Below are 18,861 nucleotides of genomic sequence, written 5' to 3'. Positions count from 1 at the left end.
CGAATTATTCACGTGTGCTTGCAAGTTGCAACAATGACAGGGTAATTATAATTGCAAGCAGGGGAAGAAAAACTCATCTGGTGGGATTTTTGCTGGAGATGAAGATGTGAGGCGATCGTGCCTGGTTGAACAATCCTTCTCTCCTCCCCTCTGTTTTTGTTCATTTTGTCTCTCTCTAGTCTTTCTCCTCTCCTCTGGTTTCTGTTTCTTTGTTTCTTTTTCGTGGTTTTTCGTCCTCTGGGTCTTTCTTTCTTTGACTCTCTCTGTATGGTTTTTTCGTTTTGCTGTGATTTCTTCCTGGAAAGCTCTGGTTCATTTTGTTCTCTCTGTTTTCCGTCCTCTGCTTGCAATTATAATTAAATTAAAAGAAAATATGACAACTACCACTCTCCTAAACACCCCGAAAGAAAAACGAAGAAAAAAACAAGGGAGATAGAGAAATAATAGAGGAGGAGTTGAAAAAAGCAGAGAGAAGAGGGAGGCCAGCACTTTTTAGGGTAAAAAGGCTAAGCAGAAGGGGAGCCATTATTTTGATGGGGGGCGAACTTCTCCCTTGCAAAATATCCATCGACTAATCTTCCTATCCAACACTCAGCACAAAAAACACACAACCTTTCCCAGCTCTAAAAATTCTGAAATCTTTATCTAAGCTTCCTGACATGCTTGAGATAATCTCAGTATGAACCTTGAACAGAGCTGAAGACAGTAGCTGCTGCAGTAAGCTTCACCAGGAGAGCAACTGTGCAACAGCTCTTCACTCCCATGAACCACGATTTTCTCCAATTCTAAAATTTCCCAAAATCTTTCCAAGGATCCCTCACATCTATTCCAACCAACATCTCGAAAAAATTCCATCCCGGAATTCCTTAATAACAGACCTGAACAGATGTGAAAACAGAAGCTCCAGCAGCGGACGTCTCCAAGGAGGCAGCAGCACACCTTCGGTTATCCAATTCCAAAATCTGCCAAAACCCACTCTAAAGACTACCAAATCTTACAAGAATATCTCAAACACATCCATAATCATCTCAGTCAAATTTCAGCTAAAAATAAGATCAGGAAACCCCTGAACCAGCATCAGCACAAAAGCCTCAATGGTGAATGTTCCTGGTGGCAGCAACAGAATCTTTGTTTTGTCAACTCCAAAGCCAGTCTAAGCGATATTTAAATATCACCAAGTTTCGATTAAAGGTACATCATTTCATCCTTAATACACAGTAGGAGACCCATTTCCATTTGGATGTAGGAAAGAAGCTCAAAGCCTCAAACAGGAGCTGACGCAACGCCATTGTTTACAGAGTCTTCCAGAGGTTCCAACAGCTCCTCCAGCCTATTTGTAGTTATCAGGAAGGTCGATTTCCAACTTTGGATAATTATTCTTTTAGTGAATTGTTGAGATGTATTATTAATGTTGATGTTTGGATGAATTGTTGAGATGTTGGGTTGATGATGATGAGGATGATTGTGTGAATGCGTGGGAAGATTGTGGGTTTGATTTGTCGTGCAGTGGGGTGTAGCCGTGTAGGTGCGTGCGGGTATCGCAAGCATTTTTGTTTGAGAATGGTTTAGAACAAATGGATAAAAAAAAAAGGCAACATCAAAAAAGTTATCAATTTATTTTTATTTTCAGCGTGACCAAGAATTAAAAAAATATATATATCATTGCATTGCATGATTTAGCATTTTATAAAATACCTTTATCTTAAAAATATATATTTTGTGTAGTGTATTTTCAAAAAAATGTAAATCGTCAAAATATCATGTATGTACGCTTGATTTTGTGTGTCTGTGTGTTTAAATTTTGATATACTTCATTTTGCATATGATTTTTTTTTGGAGTGTTTTCACATATAAAAACAAACAAAAACATATACAAAGTTTTTTAAAATATAATTTGTGTGCTTCGTGAAGTTATTTTTAATTGTTTATGAGTTTAAAAAAATTATCCTACTCTTTTTATTGTTTTTATTTATAAATAAATTTGATAATTATTTTTATAACACATTATCTTTATTATTGCGAGTGAATTTAGCCGAGTCAATATGACCCATATAGACTCAATGAATATGAATGACATCCTTTAAACATGTTAGATAAAGTGGGTTAAAACACATTCTTCACCTTCCATTCAAGTTTAAAGCTCAATCTCAAAATCCTTCCTTTAAAAAAACATTATGTAAACAGTCATGAAAAATAAAGAAAATATTTTGTTAGTTACCCGTAATATTTGATATAATAGACCCATTTTAATGATTAAAGAGGATTAGTATATCTTTTTTATTTTTCAAACAATAAAATTTTTTATCCAATATTCACTAACATTAAAATCAGGAATATTAATGTACCATAGGTTAGGTGAACCTTTTCAAGACTCTTTCCTAGGATCTAGATTCGGTTTAGTGAACTCAATATAGGCACAATATGTCATTCACATACATGACTTAAATTGTGATATGAAGTGTCTAATTTTAGATTTGCCAATTCACCAAGTAATTGAGAGTGGTGAAATCAACCAAATCGTATAATGATTAGGCTTGAACTAACAATCAAGGTTTAACTCATTGTAATAGACTCATTGTTACCCCATAAATAGACCACTGGTAAATTAAGCACAATAGATCATTAGTAGTTTAAGACAAGACCAACAATATAGCTTACCTAATGTATAATATTTTAAAGGTGATAATATCTTTCTTCTTAACATAATTAACCTCTTATCACATATCTTTAAAGACTAATTAGAATTCCTAGTGATTATAATACTAACTTGTGACTTCTTTAAATATATTAGAATTAGACTTTTTCCTATCAAAGAACCAGGTCACTGATTTTTCCTCTCAAGACAATCGTGATGTCGAGTGCGACATTTGTTGTAATTAAACCACAAAAAGATGCTCCCTTCGAGCCTTGAATCTTGTTGAATTTTTGTAAAGGGAGGTTGTTCTAGGTTTTTCCTTGAGGCTTATAAAAGAGAGACAAAGAAACAATAAATGGTAGTGAAGAAACACAAAGAGAGAAAGGGGAAAGAAAAGAAACCAAGAGAGGGGAGAAAAAAAAGAGAGAAGAAATTGAGAATAGGAGAGTCTGTGGTGACATTAGTAAAAGCAAAAAGAAATTAGTTGGAGAGGGAAGTTCAAAGAAAAGAGCTTGTGAGGTCTAGATCTTCAAGAACAATAGTAAACATTCTTTCTCGTAGCAATAGCAGCATCATCATTACCATCAACAAGTTTAGTCCATTTGTTTTTAAGAAATGAGCTCTTCGAGTCTAGATCTTCAAGAGCAATAACAAACATTCTCTTTTCACAGCAGCAACACCACTACTAAGTTCAATCCATTTGTTTAAAGAAAGGAGGGAAAAATTGATGTGCTTGTGGGTATAGGAGCCATTGATTCTACTCAACCTTGACGCAATGATTCTAGCTCTATAAGGTTACCAGGATATTAGTTCTCTTCACTTTATAGGCTTACCATTATTCATGTTGCACTTGACATGAATAATGAGACCTCTAAGATTTAAAAGGAAAATATAAAAAATAAAGTTATTGTCTAGTTTTTCAAGACTAAGAATTCTAAAATATATATTAGTTCTAGAGATTTGAGGAAAGGGTTGAATATGTTTAATGAAAAATAGAAATCACTCTTATCACATCCTTTAAAACAAAAGGTTATTTTAGCCATGTGTTTTCTCCTAAATCTATTCTAGTCATATCATTAATTGTCTAAATTATTTGTAAGTTGATTCTTGAGTCATTTATGATTGATCAATATTCATTTGAGTTAGTGACAAACTTTGAATCATATAGGAAGTTTTTATGTTTTTAAACTATAATTATTAAATCTGTTAAAAATTAATCTAGAAAGGGACTTCAGTTTTTGTTTCACCAAATCAACCCAAGTCAATTATTTTTTATTAAAATATATCATTTTATTTTTTTTTCTTTTAAAAAAACAATTGCATTGTATTAACTCAACTAGGTTTAGATCAAGTTTAACAGAGTCAATCGAATCACTAAAAACATGATCAAGTCAATCAAGATTCATCAAGTCATTATCTTTAATAGTTTAACTTGAAAATGCTTTTGTATAACCAAATCAACCTAAGTCAATTGAATCATATAGGAAGTTTTTATGTTTTTAAACTATAATTATTAAATCTGTCAAAAATTGATCTAGAAAGGGACTTCAGTTTTTGTTTCACCAAATCAACCCAAGTCAATTATTTTTTATTAAAATATATCATTTTATTTTTTTTCTTTTAAAAAAACAATTGCATGGTATTAACTCAACTAGGTTTAGACCAAGTTTAACAGAGTTAATCGAATCACTAAAAACATGATCAAGTCAATCAAGATTCATCAAGTCATTATCTTTAATAGTTTAACTTGAAAATGCTTTTGTGTAACCAAATCAACCTAAGTCAATTATTTTTTATTAAAATATACCATTTCATATTTTTTCTTTTAAAAAACAATTGCTTGGTGTTAACTCAACTAGGTTTATATCGAGTTTAAGAGAGTCAATCGAGTTGCTAAAAACATGATCAAGTTAATCAAGATTTATCAAGTCAATATCTTTAATAGTTTAATTTGAAAAATAACCCAAATTAGATTTTTGGCCTAGTTTTCCAAGTCAACTTGGTTAGCCAAGTTAGGCCAAGTTTTTTTTTAATTAAAACCATTATTTACTTAATTAAACACTAAACTTAGATATTTGAATTAATAATTACCTTTCGGTTATTCATTTTCCTTTGTATTATAATATGTAGAAAAATAAAAATAAAAATAAAATAAATACCAAACAAATACAATCGGAAGATTGTATGATTAACCTACATAGTTCTTTTTTGCCAAATTATTTCAGGAACTTTAAAACTTTTCTCAGGATCGACAATCTTATCTCAAAATCATTATTTTTGAGTTTTAGTGAAAATAACCATTGCTAGGGTTTTTTTTCTTTTTACCAAATATATGTAAGATTTCTTCTTCTTTTTTATGTTTTGAAAGCATAGTTTTCATTCATTCCAGAAATCTGAAAGGAATTTTATGGTGAATAAAAAGTAATTAATGATATTATATTAGTTACTTTTTTTAATCTACTTGGAAGAAACACAAATAGACATAAAAAAGAAGAAAAAAATATATATGACCCACAAAAATGAAACAAATATCTCTATTTAATATTTTTCTCTTCTAAATAAAATTAACCCCAAAGAATAACTAATAAGATACTATTATTTACTCCCCATGCACCATAAAATTTCTCTTCACCTGAAACTTGCCCTGAACCCAGATGATCTAATATTTGGTCTACAGTGGTTCTAGCACACTAATGAGAAAAGACTTGGATGGTCCTAACACACACCTATGATGATTCTAACATTAAAAGTCCATCCCACCCAAATGCCTGTAAAAAGAATTCCATTTCTTTTTTTCTTTCTTGGAATTTAAAGAGTTAAAAATTAGGTTATCTGAGTTGAAGAGAGCCATGACTTGGGACCAAGAATCTGTTATGTGTGTGTGCGGCAGAAGACCTTAAAAATCAGCAATGGCATTGGATTTAGCTTCTTCTGATGGCTACAGACTTCCGAACAGAAGACACTCTAGCCTTCTCATTTCAGGTCATTTCAGCAAAGCATTCGTATTCCACTCATTTTAAGTGCAATACAGGGTGAACAAGAACAATCAAGAATTGAAAGGAAGATGCCCTCAATTGACAGGCATTGACCCAGCATACATGACTAGAAATGGGCTTCAAATTTAAAGTGGAAAAAAATTAACAATTTCATTTACTAAATGTATTATCTGTTCAACATTTACAATCAGAAGACCTATGAGACATGGCATCAGCATACTATCAGGGGAAAAGAAATATAAGAAGGGTGGAATACAGATACAGTAACATCATATGTTTGCGGCAAATGGAGATGCAATATACAGCAGGTATTATTCAATCAGGAAAAAGTTTTGCAATGTAAAGCCACTCGAAATGGAGAGCGATTTCTAATTTTACAGTGGAAAATCTCTGCTAAACTGCATGTTATAGGGAAATCAACTACAGTTACAGTGGAAAATCTCTGCTAAACAAACCTGATGTTTTTTGTTTTCCAGAAATCAGTACAATGTCAGATGTGATGCGGGAAGGGGCAACCTAGCTCTTCCGAGAAGTGAAGAACATGTAATCTGGATGCTGATTAACCACCTTGGCTTTATCTTTGGTAACAGTTCCTCTAGAGAGAAGTGAGGCATTTTCCTCCAGTGTTCTGCGTCTTTCACTGAGAATTGCAGCAGTTCTAGCTTTGATGGTTTTTCTTGAAGAAGGTTCATCAGGTGTTCTGAGATCAAACCAGCATTCGCCCTACAGATACAAGAATGTGAGGTATCAATCGGCCTCTTCCATACAAGTCTTGGCAGATTGGGAATGTAGGCTCCCACCAAAATACACTATTCTTAGAGCATTATCATATACCAAAGACAAAAGTATCATAAACCGAAACAACACAACATAAAAGAACTAATCACCTTATACACAAAAGAACGTTATCATACCGCATGTCAATCAATCTTGTCTTTCGATACAAGCAATTCAACCAAATTCTCATCAACTACTTAAAATGACCATGTCATTGTTCAGAAATGAAGACCATGGAAAATCAGATGAAGTAATGACATGAATCCCTGACTGCAATTTCTTTCTCCTACAAACATCATTTCCACATGTAGAAGTACAATCTGGACCTCAAATCATCAGAATGTTTTGAGTTTATATTATATAGTATTTTACCTGTGTATTGTAGCTTTGTAATCCTATCACTGGGAAGACAATCTGAAACATCTTACTGAGTGAATCAATTGGAATGCTTTGCACAACTGATTGACCTAACAAATGGTAAGTCAGGAATGATGCACTGAACTTTCCCTCTGGAATTCGATATATAGGGTACCATGCAACTGAAAACCTGAAATCATTTATCCAGAATTGATGAATATGATAAAAGTTAGCCCTTGCATGAGCAATAAAGATAACAAGAACCATATGATTTTGTCTGTTCTCACCAAGTAGCAGGGTGTAGATCATGCAGGTTCATAGATTCTAGCTTTGATGGATCACCAAACACTTGAAGATTAGAAGTTCCAATACTGATGAGATCCCTTATTCTGCAATTATAACACAAGATCAGTTGCATCTCACTGGAAGGTTTTTGGGGATGTAGTGGAGTGTGGAAACAGGATGTTTGTTCAAGAAGAGGAAAGTAACCAAAAGTGAGGCAAATTAAATGATCATTTCTAAAGTTAAAAAAAGCCTCAAGTCTCAGTGATTTGGCATCAGCTATAAATCATCCATTCTTCGCATAGACATGACATTGCATATCAAAGGATATTCTAATTAGGCATGCTGTTGTCTGACCATAGTAGCTTTGAATGCAATTTCTGTCAATAGAAAATTGCAGAAAAGGAGCTAAACAAGGAAAACTGGTTAGCCACATTTGCGGATGGTTCCGAGTAGCATCCACATTAATTAACTGATTGCATTTGAAGTTCACAAGAACTTATAAAAAGTTGCTGCTTCCAGAAGAAAGCAATAATAGCATAGACAAGATTGAAAATAGCAATTAGAAAACTAACTTTAAATGAAGAGGCTTTCGAACATGTGGCATCTCAGATTCAAAAAATTCGAATATGAGTTCAGGGTTTGTGTGCAGATCCTTCGGACAAGCATCTGAGAGATTTGGGTAACCATATAATTGAACAGCTGAAAGGAAAGGAACAAAATATGCACAGAATGATGTCGAATCGGCGAGCAAACCATTTATACTTTGAGAATCTCTTGCCTTGACTTCTAACCCATAATTCCCAGGCATCTCATACCACTTCCAAACAGCCTGAAGTGATGTAATTGGTATCTGTGTCAAATGAAGAGAACTATTTGACAGCTCATTTTTATATATACAAGAGGAAGTGATAACAGGTGCAGCATAGTGAAGGAATCTTTCAAACTCTGCTATTGGATGGCCCAATGTAGTCTGATATTCTAGTTGCAGTTTTTGAGCAGCATTTGATTCTTCAGTTCTCACTTGTGACCCAAGGAACTGAGAGACATCTCTGGATTTTTCAGTGCATGCCATATCTTCCATAGCACTTTCAACTTTCTGAGCTTCTGCAGAAAACTCTTCAGATTTTGGGGCTTCCCCTTCAACAGAGGTTTTTCTGTGACTGGATGTCAAGCTTGAGCTTTTAGAATCATTTAAAGCACATGAAGGAACCACATCTCCTTTTGAATGGCTATCAGTCAGCTCATTGCATGAAAATTGCAGGATATCATAAGAATCACAAACACTGGCAGGATAAGTTTTCTCTGGCATCACTGAATCCTTGGTACAAACAGGAACCCACATTGCTTTTGCTCCACAAGGAATAACATGCCTTTCTCTGTATTGATTGTAATATATCAATCTCGAATGGAGTTTACCATCTACAGAAGTATCGGAACACCTATCTGTCACATGTTTCATCCTAGGAATAAACCTGGAAAATCTTTGCTGTACATGAGCAGAAGCAGCTGAAGATGGATTTAAGCAGCATGAACCATGAGTGAAAATAGGCCTAGAGAAAGGTTGACCATAACCTCCCCATCCTATTCCTCTACTGTGGTTTCTATCATACCCAAATGTACAATGAGAAAGCAATCTTGATTTGTTACACTCAATGTCCTGGGCTTGATTTGACCGTGAAAAGTATTGAGAATGATTCCCATTCAACCTATGCTTAGGGACACAGTCATGTCGAAAAAATACTTTACTATTGAATCCCCTGTGCATTTTTCTCTCTGCATTTGCCATCCTGTTACTTACACAGGCAGCGTTGCTGTGTCCAGCAGAAGAAACCATGGGTGTGGGTAGCAACCCTTTATCAGTAAATGAGTTTTGTCGTGAACAGAAATTTCTCTCCCGCAAGCTCATATGCTCCTTCACGTTTGCACAATCCAATCTACTTTCCCAATGCAACTTACCCTCCCTGAAAATTCTCTGCCTCTTCTGCCAGTTCGATGGACTATTTTTCTTTGCCCTCCAGATTTGGTGGTGATAGCCATAATTTGCAACATCAGATTTTACCATAACATCAACATTGTCGACATTAAAACACTGGCAGCCATATTTGGTACTTCCAATGCCACAAATTTTGCAGTAAGATTTAATGCCCATGGTCTTACAAGCTTCCTCTAAATTCCTGGTAATATTGTTGCTGCCTGCTCCTTCAGTACCCTTTTTGCCCAGATCCAAACCCTTAAAACAGATTGTATTTTTACTGTTGTAATCAAATAAAGCTTCATTTGTACAAACGGAACCTTCAGTTGTCAAGGAGGCATCTTGCTTTGGAAATTCATCACTTTTTGATGACGGACTATCTATCTCCCTCTTGGCTGACACAGTCTTCATTTTATTCATCTTCTTCTTTTCAGCATGCTCCACACTTGGAGAATCAATATCACATTCCCTTGCGATACCAGCGCACCATAATAATCAACCCGTTGCTCCTCTTTTGCACTTGATATCTAATAAAGTCAGTCCAAACACATGAGACAGTATATGTCACCACCGATAGCACAATTCACATTATCTAATCAAAGCTCCTGAATGTGCCATCTTTACAAGATTTTTCAACAAAACAACATATTTTAAGGCACACAAATAACCAATTCCAACGTTAGAATCCTGCAACCAATGCAGTACTAATTAAGAATTGGCTACAATACAACACGAAATCAAACATAAGAGTATAAACAACAACCAACTAGGCAAAACAGAATGGAGATTCAAAACAAAAGCTTTCTGGTCTAACATGAAGTTAACAATAGAATGTGATATTTTTTTCAAAAACTTATTATGCAAAAATCACATAAAATCAAAAGAAACTCAGCATAATCCATATACAATGTGAAATCCGACATAATTATCTATAAATTAACACAATGAAACCAATAAAGCAACTAAGGCAATTTAACCGAGAGACTAAACCAAACCCATTTCTTTATAGGCAAAGAAACCAAGAAACAACAAGAAATAAAGAAACTTGACCAAGACCCATTTCATTAAACCAGACAAAAATGGTAAAGAAACATTGAAACAGTGAAATTATATCAGTTCTTGGTTGCATTCACCAAAAACAAAGTTCAAGAATCAGTAACATAAACCCTAAAGAAACTGAGGAAAATAGCATAAATTATATAACAAAAGAAAAGAGAACGTTGATGATGAAAACAAGAAAGATAAATGATAAGAACTGAAAGATAAAATCATTAATGTTGAATTAATCAGTTCAAGAAACAAGAGATACTTTTAGCTAGACAATGAAGGCAGGAGAGAAATATACCTGAGAGAGAGAGAGCGAGAGAAAAGGTAGTTAAGAAGCGCGCTAAGCAGTTGAAAATGAGAATTGAAAGGAAATGGGCGTTTTGGGTTGTGTTATTTAGGTGGGTTTTTAAAAAAAAAAATAAAGGGGGTTAATGGTATTTTATTTGGTCCCTATGATCTTATGTTTTACTTAATATGGCCCTTCTATTCTTTTTTTATTTATTTAGTCCCTCAACGCAAGATAATGTCTTAATATAGTCTCTGCATATATATGATTTACTATTATGTGCTAGAGATGTTTCTATTTTTTTTGCATGTAGTCGAGAATTCATGATAGGTTTGAAAGAAATTGAAGAAAGAGGATACTGAGGTGAGCTATAAGTTAAAAAGAGGCAAAATTGAAAAGATAAAAAAATCTTCATCTAGTTTTATAATAAGAGAAACTCTATGTAAAGGGCTGATTATCAATCATTCTATACATTTTATCTCAAATAAGTTACATTATTTCTTCTTGAAAAATAAAATAATAATAGTCTTTGTCTCTCCCTTTTTTCTTTTGCTAATCATTTTATTCTTTTCTTTTTATAAAAACTCATCACACAATAAAATAAGCAAAAATGCCAAAAATACTGTAAATTAACTAAATTGTATTGAAAAGATTTTTTTTCTTGTTATATTTTCTAAAATATATTGGAAAATAAGGTTAAAGAGGGTTATAAAACACAATAGAAAGGTGGTGAGGTTTTTTTTTCTCCTTCTTTTTTCTCATTTCTCTATGTGATTTGTGTTGCACTGTTGCTCTGTAAAAAAACAACAACAAAGTCCTATTATATATTTTTTTTATCAAATTTGATCCTTATTTTTTTATTATTATTTTTTATGTTTGGGTCTTTTGTAAAGTTGATATTTTTTTTTATTTTAACTTTCGATATTGGATTGATTAGGAATTGAGTTTTGTTAAAAAAAATTGATGAGGTGATTTTAATATCATAATCTAGATCATGAGTTTGAAAGGCTAACCCGAGTTGACATTAATATTTTTTAATTCTTTTTTTACACGAATTTTCTTTTTTAATCTCATCCTTTAACATTATGTTTATTGAAAATTAAGTTTCGTGATTTTTTTTGCTTTTGTTTTTATGAGATTATCTCAATTTTATGACTTACATCACGAGTTTGGCATGTTAGCTTAGGTCAACTAGGATTTTTGTTTTTTGTTTTTTTAAGATTGATTTTTTTTTATCTTTCAACATTGAATTGGTTTTAGAATTGAGTCTCATAATGTTTTTGATTTTTTCTTCTATTAGATTATGCTATTCGCATTATCCAACTCACGGAGTTTGACAAACTTACACAAGTTTGTTTGTTTTTTTTTCATTAATTGATTTTTTTAATTTCATTTTTTTATATTAGAATTATTGGGAATTGGACACTATATTTTTTTTATCAATTTTCTTTCTATATGGTTATTTTAGTCTTACATTCTAAGTCCGAGTTTGCATCTAACTTGCCCAATAAGTTTATTTTCTTTGTAAATAAAGGATTTTTCTCATTGTATCTATAAAGTCTAACGTACACTTTTCAATACAAAATTTAAATTTATTTTTATAATTTTTATTATATTTTAGTAACATAATAACATGGACTTTGTTTTCTTAGGTATTCTCTATTGAAATTCATAAATAAGCTTGAGCCTAGGTGAGCGAGCACATATGTGTGACTTAAGCCCAAGATCACTTTGCTTTGGTCCATTTATAATTTTTTTTTAATTCGGATCATTTATTTTATTTTCTTTTTTATTATATAATCAAATAAAACCAATTTATTGGATCAAGTTGGGTCTATGATCTGAGTCACGAGTTTCTTTTACTTTTCAAAGCATGCTAACAATGCTTCAATCTTTTTTTATGTTTAAAATTTTATTTTATCCAACCCCCGGCATAACACAATCCACTTATCCAGTTTAAATAAGTTGATTAGTAGAGGATGAAATTATTAATAACATCCAGGTCAAACATCTAGGTCAAGGGTAGTTTTATTTTATATAAACAAAGAGGGTGCTTGGTAGTGTGGTAACGGTTGCTTTTCAAATATATTTTTATGCCGAAATGTATGCCAATGATATTTTTTTATTTTTTTAAAATTACTTTTTACATCAGCAAATCAAAATGATCCAAAATATACAAACTATATTAAATTTTAGCAAAAAAAAATTAAATTTTTTTAGAAACACGGTTTGCACCGTGTTCCTAAATATGTTTAAAATTAAAGAGTAAAAATGTCACCCGGTCCATTTGAATTGAAAAACAGATGATTAAAGGTATTATATTAAAAAAAAATTTATAGCGTAAAAGGGCCTAGTTAAATAAAAAAAAATGTAAAAGGCACATATTAAGAAAAATTCATGAGTATTTCATACAAAGCCTATAAATACAATTAAACCTTTTTTTTTTTTGAAGTGTGTAGGTATTACACGGGAATAATAATTTGACCCAACTAGATATCTAACAACCTTTAATTAATAATTTAGATAGTATATTTAAATTAATTTTTTTATTGAATTGATTAATAGACATTTTTATAGCTACAATAAACTAGGTAAATAATATCAAAACAAGTATTGAAAATGATAGCATTATCCCATTTTCAAGTAATATTGTTAATAAACATATAGGTAAGGCGCATTGATGCATGCCAAAACTACATTCAACAATAACAACAAAAAAATCATAAGGACACAAAAAAATTAATGGACCAAGAGAGTTACATATATAAATTTTAATTTCATAATTTTATTTTTTGAAAATTAAAACATATGATAGTTGCTTTTTAAAGGTTATAAGAACTTTAAATAGATCAGAAAACCTAACATCCTTTAAAAAACAACTAGGAATATGAAAATATAAAGAAAATAAATAAAACATCTTAATTAAAATATATAATCCAAAAAAACATAGGGAAAATACTAAAAAGTACCATATCAGGAGCAGCAGTGCTCAAAACATGATTATACCAGATCTGACGGTTTGTTCAACGACATAGTGGTTGTTCTAGGAAAAATTTCATGTAGAATTACCTATAAAAATTTAAGTTCGATTGAATGGTCGGATCCTCCGTTATCGTATTTTTAAGAAGCTAATCAGTCATGATCGTTTCAGATCTTTTCTAGAACCTAAACTTGTCCATTTGATTTATAAAAATATTTGTTAAGTCATTTATATTGTTTGACTGTGCCAGATTTTTATCTAGTAATACCGAATTATCATCCGACATCTCAAAATCACGTACATTTACAAGCCAAACTACATCAAGTATTTTTATGGCTAATGAACAACACAAAACCGTTTGTATTATACATAGGTATATTAGCAAAATTATAAAGTAAAAATATCACCCCTTCCAAAGTTGATAAAGGATATCTAATAGTGTTCCAATCTTGCAAAATCATATCAATCCTCCATGTTTAATATTTTCCTCTTTTCTTTCCCCCCTCCAGATAATCAGTAATTAATACAATAAATTCTTTCCTTATAGAATCTTAAGCAGGCAAAAAATGTAAAACTTTTTTTTGAAGATTAGAAGGTTGATAATTACTTGATTAGTTTATCAAAAACTCGCCATTAGTAGACTCGCATAAGTTGTGGATAAACTAATGGGGGACCTGACACATGTAAAGATTTTCTTTACTTGATTAGAGACTGACAACCAAGGAAGCTCAGGAACTGGCACCCTGCGGACCTTAAATCAACTAAATCAAGCTTTAAAGTCATGTCTTTTTTCCACCTTTTGCCTTAATAAAGCACGCGACTCTTTTGCCTTAATAAAGCACCTGACTTTATTGTTCTGGAACATTAAAAGTGGCTAGGCAAGCAGATGAGCCTCGTCGTAAATCTTTGTTTAGCCGTTGCCTTAGTTAATTCATTAATTATTTCTCTTGTTTTGTTTAGGAATGTTTATAGTCATCAAATATAATAAAGGAAAAAATAAAAATGCATCCATATATTCCTTTGTATAGCTCTTGATATATGAGATGTTGATGCGCTCTAAAATAAGGTCGATGATATTTTTAATACAAATTAATTTTAAGAATATATTTTTCATATCAATTTGATATATTGAAGAAAAATTAATATTTTTTTTTATAGATGAAGTTTAAATCTAAGAAATTGAAGAAAGTGAATTAATACATCAATATCACTTTTATAATAAATACCTTTCCAATAAAGAAAACAAATCAAGTCCCTTCATGATCAGAAGAATATTAATTAGGTCATGATCAGAAGATCGTTGTGGTGTGGTCTCCATAATAGGGAATACTTTGGTTTAAAAAATATTAATTAGGTCTTTTCCTCTTTCATTAATGTATGAAGAGTACTTTGGTTTAAAAAATATTCAATTAAACATATAATTACCCATATTTAATTATCATATGGAAGATCGTTGTGGTGTGGTCTACATAATAAGCATATTTCCCCATTAGCACATACTATACAAAATCATGAACAATATTCACAGAACCAAAAGAAAGAAAAGGGAATAATAAAAAAAAAAAAAAAAACTTTTATTAATTCCTCATTATTCCACCTTATAATTGGTGTAGTGTAAGAGGAGCTCCATGTTGTGGCTGGAGAGTTATGACAGTACAAGGGGCCACCTTATATTTTATTTTTCTTTTATTGCTACAATTTTTATTTTATTTTATTTAACGTGTATTTAGCAATGCAGTGTAAGATATTTTTTAATTAAAAAAATATTTTTTAAATAAAAACTGATATAATATATTAAAATCATTGAAAAATACTTAAAACATTAATTTAAAAACATTAAAACCAAAAAAAATAAACACTCTCATCTTTTATAGTAGTGCTAGCAAGCTAACCTATACAAGATTAGGGCTGTCACCAATTAAAGGCAGATATAGAGTATCTATGCCAAACTTCTGAATTTGAACTCATTTTGAACATGCATGGATGATGAAGAACATATTTGGAAATGTGGGTCCATTTATGTTTTTTAAAATAAAATTAAAATAATTAATTTTTTTATATATTTTAAATCGTTTTAATGCGTTGATTTCAAAAATAATTTTAAAAAATAAAAAATATTATTTTAATATAAAATTTACTTTAAAAAATAACGTTAACTACACTTCCAAGCAAGAATTTGCAAAAAGGAAAAACAGGTTTTACACTAGTTAACTAATTTTGGTTCTTGCTGTACATGGCTTGAGAATCAAAAGCATAAAGAATATTCCCAAACTCCATCTATCCCTACCGCAACTTTCTATTTAAAATTTTTGAGGGCCCGTTCTTATAAAGGACATTAAGATGTTTTTAAAAAAAAATTATTTTTTAATTTAAAATATATGAAAATAATATATTATTTTAGATTTTTTTTTAATATGAATGTGTTAAAACCATAAAAAAATAAAAAATATTAATTTAATAATTAAAAAAACAGGTTAAGGGAAAGCAGTTCAGGCTAATGTCCCATATATATAAACTTTGCAATTTTCTAAAGGGCTAAAAGTAGCGAGGGACCTTGAGTTATGCCAAGAAAATTAGAATATATGGTTTGGTATGGCATGCCCAGCTAGCCTCATGGACTAAATAAAGTACACGAATTTTCTTCTAAAGATTGTAGCTCAAAATTGTTTCAAGTTTAAGAGCTCTTTTTCACCTAATAGACTAAAAGTGCTTGCATTTCAGCCTTTCTCCAATTAATTGCTTTAATTGCAGAAAAACCATATATAGTACAGAAGCTTTTACTGGTGTTACATGCATGCCTGCATTTTCAATAATATTATTGTCTTTTCTTCTTGAAATTGTTAATTATTACATCATTAATATATAAATAAATTGTATATGTACATGTCAAAGTTGTAATTAAACTATAGTGTTAATTATCTATCTTCTAGTCTTTTTTTACCATTGAAAATATTTTGTAAAAGTTTTAAGAAGTATATATTTTTTAATACTCTCATAATAAAATTAAGAATTTTAAATAGCATTATTGTTTTGCCAATTAAACCTCAACATGGACCTCGTGGTTGAGAATATATGCTCTTTCTTAATTTTATAAGTTTATGTCTTGAGACAATATTTATTAATGTAAGAGAATGATCGATGTGGAGAATATATCATCAAAATCATCTAAGGAGACAATTTAATCCTAATTAACTTGTTTATTGGTCCGGGGATACCTCTTAATTATTAAATAAAATATACTTTTTACAATTAAATAAAAGCATCCAACAAACCATGACCCCATCCATTCTACAATACATTAATCCGGTTTCTTTATATTATTTTCTCTTGATAATATCTTACAATTCTCCAAAAGAAAATAAAAATAAAGCTAGGGAAGGAGCAAAAAGCAAATGAGAATGTTGTGCGCTCTGATCCTGCCAGACCCCGAAATGCAAAAAGGCAACAGTACAAGAAACTAGCGTGTGATCCATCTCCTGAACCCTGCCAGGTCTTTAATTTTTTATCTCAAAACCAGAGAAGAAGAGATTGCATCAAACACGAAAAATAGAATTTTCACGTCAAGAATTTAATGCCGTTAACCCTCTGATGGTTCCTTTCGAGCAGCCCTTCCATTATGACCTTCTTCTTGTAGTGGTACTGATCTTTGCTCTCTTCTTTCTCTGGCAACCACAAGCTTCTTGTAACATTTTGGGGCCGGCTAGTATTGTGCTGTCTTCGAGGCAGAAAATATAACCAGATTATGGTGAAAAATATTGCACATAGCTTACCCCATAAAACTGTCACCGAAAGACTAATAAGGAATAGATATATGCCTGACTTGTCCATGGTTTTTGCCTTGAATTCAAGTTCTTCATTTGGGTTTCCTGAGTTCTTTATCTTGGACAATTTTCTTGATTCTGGTATCGAACTTGGACAAGATGTTACTTCATTAGCTTGATGAGTATCGATCGATACCTTATTGACCAAGGTGGTATTGTCATGATCACTTGTATCATCCAAAGATTTCTTGCTATCCATTGATGATGGTGGTGGTGGTGGTGGTGGTGGTGGTGGTGATGGTGAAGAAGAAGAGGAAGAAGAAGGCTTTGATCCAATATTCGAGTCTTGACATAGATTACCTTTTCTATCGTGAATTCTCTTGGACTGAAAAACAATAAAACTAAACATATGAGCATCACCAAAAAAAAAATTCCTTGAAAAAAATAACTATAATTTTTCTTAAACAGTCAATTCTAAAAATTTAAGCTTGAAAACACATGCTCATAAAGAAAAACCTTAGAAAAGCTTCAAAATATAAATCTTTGAACAATCATTAATTGTTGTAGAAATTTGAGCTTGAAACACAACATGAAAATAAAAACCTTGATGAACTAACCAGTATGGTCTCGAAGAAAACGGCCTTGATCACACGAGATAAGTTTTTCCTTGAAGAATGAAGAATCAATGAATTCTCCGATGAAGAAATTATTGCTGAACACGTATCATTATCATCTGAAAGCAAAGAAGAATTTGGGACCAAACGCTTCAGATGATCCCTTTTCTTCTTTTCCCTGGAAAGATGCTTCAAAGACTTGTCTGTTGAGTGATCAACAACACCAACTTTGGAGTGATTAAGTACTAGCTGATCCATATCAACAACTGGCTTAAAACATAGCAAGAACTTGTTTCTTGAAACGTTCTTCATAATTACTGTTGTTTGTAACATAAAGACTTGATGATCATAAAGAAATTAAGGTGTTGATAATTACGAGTACTAGCTAGCTAGTATGTGGTTTTAAGGATCATTAATGTATTTGCTAACATATATTTCGGTGTGTTTTTGGTTTGAACATTGTGGGAAAGAACAAGAAATGATACAAAAGATAGCTTGTGGTTTGTTTTGTTAGTGGGGTTCTTACTCGGAAGCACAAGGTCGGCATGAATGCCGTCCATTTTGTACTGGTAGATAATTAAATAATTAGGATTTTTTTTAGTTTTCATCCGAAGGTAATTGTGTGTATTTTATTCATGTTATTATTCACGGTTTTAATTTCAAGAAAAAAAATATGAATTGAGATTAAGTTTTTTTCTCAAAATAGTTTAATCATCCATGCTTTTTATTGATTTGATACATTAAGAAAATAAATTTTTACAAATACTAATTTCAAGATTCGGATTTAAAAAATAAAATAATGAAAGAAGTAACTTACTTAACTATGATAAAAATTTAGGTTAAATGCAGTTTCTAATGCATGCAGGAGACTGATCTCCTTTGAATTAGATGAAGTAAATTATAAATTAATTCTTCGAGTTTTTCTAAATGAATTAAATAGCCCCTTTAATTTTAATTAAAAATTAATTAATCAATCTGTCAACCAGTATTGATCATATTTAATTTAATATTATTTTAATTATTTCAAAAAAAATCTTCATTTCTCATCAATCTTTTTACATTATTTACCTTTTCTTTTTCTTTTCCATTTCTTAAAATAGAAAAGCAAAATGAAATAAAAATGAAGATAAACAAATGAAAAATGCTGATTA

General features: G+C 31.3%; 1 protein-coding gene and 1 pseudogene across 2 annotated transcripts; both read right to left on the bottom strand.

The window, feature by feature from the left end:
* Window positions 1–5,755: 5,755 nt before the first annotated feature.
* LOC133669343 (uncharacterized) lies at window positions 5,756–10,447 on the bottom strand. 2 transcript variants are annotated; one of them, XM_062089437.1, is made up of 5 exons: window positions 10,368–10,447; window positions 7,623–9,709; window positions 7,053–7,154; window positions 6,781–6,955; window positions 5,756–6,354 (listed from the first exon to the last, which is right to left on the bottom strand). In XM_062089437.1, exons 2-5 carry the CDS (start codon window positions 9,440–9,442, stop codon window positions 6,148–6,150), a joined length of 2,304 nt encoding a protein of 767 aa, XP_061945421.1. In that variant the 5' UTR covers window positions 9,443–9,709; window positions 10,368–10,447; the 3' UTR covers window positions 5,756–6,147. The 2 variants fall into 2 exon arrangements, with proteins under 2 accessions (XP_061945421.1, XP_061945423.1); XM_062089439.1 differs by having other exon boundaries at window positions 7,623–9,549; window positions 10,368–10,446.
* Window positions 10,448–16,621: 6,174 nt separating this feature from the next.
* On the bottom strand, window positions 16,622–18,231 carry LOC133670180 (uncharacterized; annotated as a pseudogene).
* Between the last annotated feature and the right edge of the window lie 630 nt (window positions 18,232–18,861).

Source organism: Populus nigra, chromosome 12 (genome assembly GCF_951802175.1).
Source record: "Populus nigra chromosome 12, ddPopNigr1.1, whole genome shotgun sequence".
NCBI classification, from domain to species: Eukaryota; Viridiplantae; Streptophyta; class Magnoliopsida; order Malpighiales; family Salicaceae; genus Populus; species Populus nigra.
This window is presented reverse-complemented; position numbering and strand designations above follow the sequence as displayed.

Bases quoted from the DNA above. Each gene is read 5' to 3' on its own strand.
- LOC133669343 (XM_062089437.1), bottom strand. From the start codon at position 9,442: ATGAATAAAATGAAGACTGTGTCAGCCAAGAGGGAGATAGATAGTCCG. The intron at 7,155-7,622 runs GTTAGTTTTCTA...TTATAATTGCAG, and splicing joins CGAAAGCCTCTTCATTTAAA to AATAAGGGATCTCATCAGTA. The intron at 6,355-6,780 runs GTAAAATACTAT...TTGTATCTGTAG, and splicing joins TACAAAGCTACAATACACAG to GGCGAATGCTGGTTTGATCT.